Source organism: Penaeus japonicus, unplaced genomic scaffold, assembly GCF_977035675.1.
Source record: "Penaeus japonicus unplaced genomic scaffold, GWHDUDI00000001_assembly GWHDUDI00000036, whole genome shotgun sequence".
NCBI lineage: Eukaryota > Metazoa > Arthropoda > Malacostraca > Decapoda > Penaeidae > Penaeus > Penaeus japonicus.
In genome coordinates, this window is record NW_028234438.1 from 23,102,889 (window position 1) to 23,110,388 (window position 7,500).

The 7,500-nt window shown below is 40.4% G+C and overlaps 2 protein-coding genes across 3 annotated transcripts in view; one reads left to right on the forward strand and one right to left on the reverse strand.

Annotated features, from left to right (window-relative positions):
- eRF3 (eukaryotic translation release factor 3) overlaps positions 1-2,038 on the reverse strand; it is a 20,449-nt gene extending 18,411 nt beyond the window's left edge. The window contains exon 1 of one of the 2 annotated variants that reach the window (XM_086531966.1): positions 986-2,038. In XM_086531966.1, the coding sequence (XP_086388092.1) occupies positions 986-1,187 (202 nt within the window). In that variant the 5' untranslated portion in view covers positions 1,188-2,038. Of the gene's footprint in view, positions 1-713; positions 937-985 lie in introns of those variants that run through there. The other variant, XM_086531967.1, reaches the window with a different exon arrangement.
- LOC122246645 (nitric oxide-associated protein 1) overlaps positions 1,766-7,500 on the forward strand; it is a 25,694-nt gene continuing 19,959 nt past the window's right edge. The window contains exons 1-3 of the mRNA XM_043005336.2: positions 1,766-1,890; positions 6,065-6,855; positions 7,018-7,251. Coding sequence (XP_042861270.2) covers positions 6,096-6,855; positions 7,018-7,251 — 994 coding nt within the window. The 5' untranslated portion in view covers positions 1,766-1,890; positions 6,065-6,095. The remainder of the gene's footprint in view (positions 1,891-6,064; positions 6,856-7,017; positions 7,252-7,500) is intronic.

Genomic DNA, 7,500 nt, shown 5'->3' on the forward strand with positions numbered 1-7,500 from the left:
TACTGACAAATCAGGTATCAATGGTCCAGATGGCAAGATAATGCTAACACTCCACCCCAGAATTTAACTAAAAAATTAAGCTCTACCAAGCCAGAATATACTCAAAGGAGTTTTGCATGCTTTTCTCCAGAGCAGTGAAAGAGGGTGAGGTGTTTTCATTTTAATTTACACAACTTTTATGGCAGACACCAGATGACACTCGACTGGCTTCCATAAGAACAAATAATCATATGGGCTGAAAAAACCCTAGATATGACATACAAGTCATTATTTGTATGTCAACACTAATTATCCCTTTTCTCGTTAACCATCAAAACCTAAGGTATTTTTCATGTCACTTTAGTTGGTTTCTTAGGACAAACCATTTCACTGAAACATTAAATCTAAGAAATCATAAAAACAAATTTGAAAGTACCAGTTATGTAACTTCTCTATAAGAATGAGAAATACATGCAAAAACTCCATTATATAAGTTAGTATATCCATGGAAAACTTCATTCTCAATCTTCCTCCTCTTACTGGGGGTCACAGCATTTTCTCAGGCAGGCAAAAATCCTTTGTTCCTCATGTACCAGTACGTAGTGTCCTTCATCATACACCTTAATTTTCCTTTGAAGTAGAGACATAAGTGGTGAAGGCAGAGGTCTTTGATCTCCACATGGACCTTTTCCCCTCCTTGGGATCCCCACAGCACATGCTCTCGAGAACCCTACCTCCATGTGCTGCCACCGAGGGGGCCGCCTCCATGAGATCGAGGACAATCTCACAAACCCCAAACGATTCCCAGCAAAGCCAACCAAGAGCCCAATCTGTCGTCGAAATCACGAAATCGGGGAGGTCTTCTCTCCTCTCTCTCTCTCTTAAGAATTCCGAGAAACGTGAGTCTCTAAGTCCAGCAGCTGTTGGCTCCTTCCACGACGTGTCGCCCCGCCGCCGGTCCCTGTCCCCTGCCCAAAGATATCCTGCATGCACGTCTCTGGTTTACCTGGCGCCGCTGGCTGGGTGTGTCCTGCGTTGTCCTTCATAAAACTGGGGACGAACTCTGGGGCATTCACGTTGGGAATGAAGACCGGGGCGTTAACGTTGAGGGTCGTGGTCATGGCCGAGCTCACCGCCTCCACGCTGTCGCCGTTGTCATCTGCCGCCGCTTCCCAGCACTCCGCTGTTCCACTGTCCGTCTCCGACATTTTGTGTTATGCTAAGCTAGTAAAAAGTTGGTGACACAGCCCGACAAACAACGTGAGCCGGAAGTTACTGCCAAGCCACTATGGCGGATGACACAAACAAGTGAAGGGCGGGATGCACAGGCCTCACAGCCACATGGAACTCACGTTTTGCAATCGCTTCTTCTCTAATGGCACTCCAATGTGAACTTGGGGTGGTCTGTTATATTTAATGGCTCTGTGAGGGGAATCGTATCTAATTATTAAAGGAAATTAATGAGTTGGTACGCTTATTAATACTGGAAAATGCGCAATATTCCCTTATCAAAATCACTTTATTTTCTGGATGGCTACTGGATATTCTAATTTATTAACACATTAATATATTAATAAAAAAAATCAGTAATCGCAAGATCACAAAAATAGGTCATGATATCACATGGGTTAACAACCCAAAAACTTGCATGACTGTCTTACCCAAAACATGAACATCCATCTTAAAAAAATTCATAGCACATCTACAAAAAACTCCATACACTGAAATAACAAGATTTCAGACCAAATACAAAAGCAAACCATTTACTTAGCAATGAAGACCAGGCCCGAGTCAGCGTCACGGATCCGAACGCGGGTCCTCGTGGGGAATCAAAACAATGTCAGATGATCAGCGACTCAGGAACGAGAACCGGGCCGCAGGACGATAAAAGGGAGGAAGGACACGCACTGGGTACTTCACTAACCTCTTTTTGGTTGGAAATGTAGATGAATGACCAAGGAGATTACGTCAGTCAGTAAATCTCGGGGGTATCTGCTTTCCTCTCGGGTGAAATTAGAGGAGGATTTCCACCTCTCTTCAGTCTCCTTCTTCTTCATATACCGGGGGGGTTGTATACGGAAAGAAAACTTTAGAGAAAATGTCATTAAAATCAAACCTGATTTTCAGTAACTGCTGTCAAGAATTCCTCCAGCTCTATGTATAACAGTAACAACTACATGAATAGCTGTCGATATTAGAGTGTTTTTAAATGTCTTGTTTGCATTCCTCTTCATATGTAGATATATATTTGTCTACAAAGCACATGAAGGTATTTGTAAAGCAGGATTCCTTCGTTTTTTATAGCCATGAACTGTCTAAGCTGTTAATCTATTCATGGTAGCAGGAATCCATCTTCTGTCTTCTTTCTTACATTTGCTATCTGCCCATTCCATTAACCCTATGACGACGGTGCGTCACACTCGTGTGACACAACCAAACTCCCGATGCCGGGGCGTCATGCCAGTGTGACAATTACAATGCAATATTGCAATCGCCCGGCATAGGGGCCTTCGCGTAGCGAGTGCCCCGTCGGGGAAGGGTTAACCCATTCATGCCGGGGGCATTCCAGCCTTACAAGTTGCAATGCCGGGGCTCTCGAACGCATAGGTATAAATCAATTAAATGATCAACGCCGTATGCCGGCACCCTGCGAACGGGCCTTGAATGCGCAGTACCCATAGTGTACCACCCGTCGAGAGAGGGTTAAGGGCAACAAATCACTTTAACAGCAGAGAAATCCTTTTTTTTTTTTTTTAAGAAAATTTCATCGTCAAAACATAGCTACAACATCAGTGAGTCAGTCTCCAAAGTTTTGAGGTCTCCCCCTCTGCCCTTTATCTGCTCCTCCGGGAGTGTGTACATAAAATAACTTTGCTTTACATTTTATAATGCGTACTTGTGCTTCCTATGGGGTGGGTGGGGGTAGGCTATCCATCATTTTGTCTCTTGCTTTCACATACCCAACTAAAAATGTTAAATACCCCTTTCCCTCCCTATGTAGCTTATAGTAATAGTTTGCTAAATGAATAGATAATAAGCTCTCATTTAAGTAGTACTAATTTGTTTTTTTCATTGGTAAATTTCTGAATTTTCAGCTGATTGAAAAAATGTTAATTTGCATTTCTTTTCTTATTTTCAAATTGCTGATTAATTTCTCGAATCAACCTTAGTTACTCTTAATAGTTAACTCTGAAAATAGAAATCAAAGTTCTACCTTGATATTCATTGTACACCCTGACTCAGGGTCCTTAACCCATTGCGGCCAGGGCACCTTATGACCTAACTGGTCATAAGGACAGGCGGTCCATGACACTAGAGGCAATAACTAAAAGTTAGAGGGACAGGGAAAGGGTTTTCTCTGCCCTCCGGATAGCTGAGACTAGTCCAAACAATATTTTTCCATAAATCCATCATAAAATGCAGGTTTAGGCTAATTTTGGAACCCTGCAGCTCTGGAACTAGTGCCATTACAGCCAAAATATTTCATGACTGTATGCACTTCAACTGCAAATTGTGATCTATTTATTCCTTTTGTTTTGTAACTAGTTAATCATACCAATTGTTGATTAGTATCATGGGACTCTTATGCCATATATAGACCAATATATCATACTGTAATTCTAGAAAATAAAAGAAACTGTACAGAAGATCTTTAACCCATTGGAGCCGGTTGACGTGATAGCACGTACTGTGGTTTTCGCGTCAGACGCCCGGGAACGTGTTCGGGTAAAGCGTGCAGGCAGCCCAGGCTCGCGGCTAGTGCGTTCGAGAACCCCGGTATTGCAACTGCTCAAAGCCGGAACGGCCCCGGTGTGAATGGGTTAACCCATTCACGCTGGGGCAATTCCGGCTTTGCATGGTTGTAATGCTGGGGTTTTCGAACACATAAGCCTAACGCCTCGACATTCTCGGGAGCACAAGCCGCGAGCCTGGGCTGCCCGCTCGCTCACCTCAAGCGCCGACCTTGCCCAGTTATCCCTTAACCCACTCACGACGGGGGCATTCTAGCCTTGAATGTCACAATGCCGGGGCTTTCGAACGCTTAGGCCTAAATCAATTAAATGGCTGGCACAATATTGTGCCACCCGGCCACTGGGCTTTTGAATGAGCGGTACAGTAGTGTACCACCTGTCCAGAGAGGGTTAACCGGCATCTGACGCAAAAACCACAGAACGCGTCAGCATGTCATCCAGCGCGAATGGGTTAAAGGTCCTTCCCCTCCAAGTTGATGCTCTAACTTAGTGCGGTAGGTCACGTATGACTCCTCTAAACAATCAGGCATGTACCAAATTTTGATAATGGGAGTCTCTGTATTTTCACCATGATGCTATATATGTATGATTTGGTTCTAGAGGCAAAACCTTTCCGCAGTGGCTTTTGCCTTAAGATTTGCAGCTTGGAATAGGCATCTATTTTCCATAATTTCTAAACTTATGGTCCAATATATAAATCTATATATGGTATATTAGCATCGTGATACTATTTAGCATTTGGTGTAATGCCCTAGTTACAATAAGAAGGGAATAAATAGCCTACAATTTCAACAATAGAAAGAATTGCGATGAGACTGGTTTTGAATACTTATACACAAAGAATTATTTGTATGAATGTTAGCATCAACTAAATGAAATTAAATTCACAAAATGAGATAAACCACGTTGTGCCAGGGGAATGCTATTGCATTGAGGCTTCTTAAGAATAAAAAAAATGTGTGAAATTGGCATGAGAAGAATTTGGTCTTACAGATTTCCTCTCTCTCTCTTTCTTTCATTCTTTCTTTCTCTCTCTCTCTCTCTCTCTCTCTCTCTCTCTCTCTCTCTCTCTCTCTCTCTCTCTCTCTCTCTCTCTCTTCTCTCTCTCTTCTCTTTCTCTCTTTCTCTCTTTCTTTCTTCTCTCTCTCTCTTCTCTCTCTCTCTCTCTCTCTCTCTCTCTCTCTCTCTCTCTCTCTCTCTCTCTCTCTCTCTCTCTCTCTCTCTCTCTCTCTCTCTCTCTCTCTCTCTCTCTCTCTCTCTCTCTCTCTCTCTCTCTCTATCTCTCTCTCTCTCTCTCTCTCTCTCTCTCTCTCCAAAGAAAATAATCCATGTTCATATCATGCCATATCTGATTTTAGTCAAATCCAAATTATAAACAAACATCTATTGTCTATCAGGAAAATGTATGTATTACTTACACTTGCTTAGTATGAAAATCATAGGCATTATAATTGCAGTAAGCACCTGTTCTCCTTAAAGGAGCTGTGGTAGAAATTGCCTTCATTTGTATAGGATTCCAGAGGGCTCCAGACCCAGTGTTAGTTATACACCTGATACACTATTCATGTTTCTCATAGAATGTGAAGTTACAATAGGAAATGGATAGAGCATGAAGGAGGGATAGGTGTAAGATTTAACGATCTGTCACATCCAGTGGTGGCTTCTGCTTCCTTGGTTAGCCTGATATTTTATGCTGCCTTATTGTCATGCTGTGGATCTGTTTGTGTGTGTGTGTTTATTTATTATTATTATTATTATTATTATTAATTTCCCTAGTATTATTCATACCCTCCCTAGTTATTGAGACTAATAACATTACTATATTTACCAGATGCTGACTAAAGCTAATATTAACCCATTCCCGACGGGGGATTTCTAGCCTAGAATGTCCAAATGCCGGGGCGTTCGAATTATTAGGCCTAAATCAATTGAATAGCTGGCACAATACTGTGCCGCCCGGCAACTGGGCTTTTGAATGCGCGGTACACATGCTGTACCACCCGTCCTGTGTGGGTTAAAGGACAGTGTGCATCCTAAGCAGTCCATTGGTAAATATTATCCCACAGTGACTGTACTCCCCAGATTTAGCCCTTTTGCTTGTTTCCCAAGTTGAAATATACTTTCAAAGGTTGCCAAGTTCAGACAATAAAAGAGATTGAAGAAAATTCCCACACCATAGTGTTGCAGCTGTACAGGATTGATCACTGTCTGGATACATCAAAATTGTTTTACTACTGAGGTTTAGATTACTTATTTTGTTATATATATTTGTATTTTATATAATTTTATATTGTGACAAAGACTGATATCTGCTTATTTATTTTACATTCCAGGGCCCACTTTTGATCAAATAGCTGGAAGACAATGCTCCTGTATCTTTGGAAAAGTATCCCACCATCAGGAAAATATCTCTTTTCCAAACACTTGTCATTAAAGCAATTTTTGGGCTACAAAGTATCATACAGAAGTATACAGACAGATTCAGTATTGACTGGAAAGATATATTCTCAAATAGAATACAAAGATAACACAGAAAAGGAAAGTGTTCCTGAGCTTGTGGAATATCTCAGTGACAAGCGTATAATATACAGTTCATACATTTCTAGTCATAAGATTTTGCATACCTATGGTAACAGAAGAAAGATTGAGGAAAGAATTAAGGCTAGAGAAAGAAGGAAGCGGAAATACCAATCAGTTCCTTTAGTAATTGAAAGATTGATATCAAGAGGAGAAGGCGAAAGATGTGAGACAGTTCAGAATGATATACAGATTAGCTCACCAGAAATAACATTTCCATATTCACACACTGAGAATATTCATCTTCAAGAGAATCCAATATCCACCAGAATCAGATATCCAGATTTAAAACCTGAGAGCACCCAAGTGCAGGAAGACATTGCTTACCGAATGCAAGCATATGAACAAGGCATATTGTCAGATGAGACAAGCATTACAAATGAATTGAATATTCAGAGTAAATATGGTGCCAGAGGAAATCCAGATAGTGTAGAGGAGGATTACATTAGTAAAAACTCTGGTACTGCAGATGTAAATGTACCAGTTAGTAGTGTGCCATGCGGTGGATGTGGGGCACTCCTCCACTGTCAGGAACCAGCACTCCCAGGTATTGTATGGCCACAAAAATATCTAATGGCTAATATTGATATTTTATTTGAAAAATTTTACTCATGCCCAATTGTCACAAAATTTGTTATCTAACTATATATGAATTTTAAGCATTATATATAAGCATAACTGAAAAACATTTATTTTGTATATATTCCAGGTTTTATACCAAAAGAACTGTTTGAAGGACTTAACCAAGGAGAACTACGCAGTCATGTGTGCCAAAGATGTTATTTTTTAAGGCACCGGAAGATGGCTTTAAATGTCCGAGTTTCCCCAGATATGTATCCAAACATCTTAGAGTCAATCAAGGAAGAAAGGGCTCTCGCAATAGTTATAGTAGATCTTCTGGATGTACCATGTTCTATATGGCCAGGAATTATGGATATTATAGGTTAGTGTAAAAATTCTCTTATTACTAGAGAACTAGCAGATGCATATTTATATTATATGTCTATATACATATTTATACATGTGTGTTTATGTACATATAGATCAATATGTTTATGTATGTATATTTTGTCAATATATAGAGCTGGATGTGTGAGTGTGCATGTGTGTTTATGTATGTGTATATATCTATATCTATATCTATCTATCTATATATATATATATATATATATATATATATATATATATATAT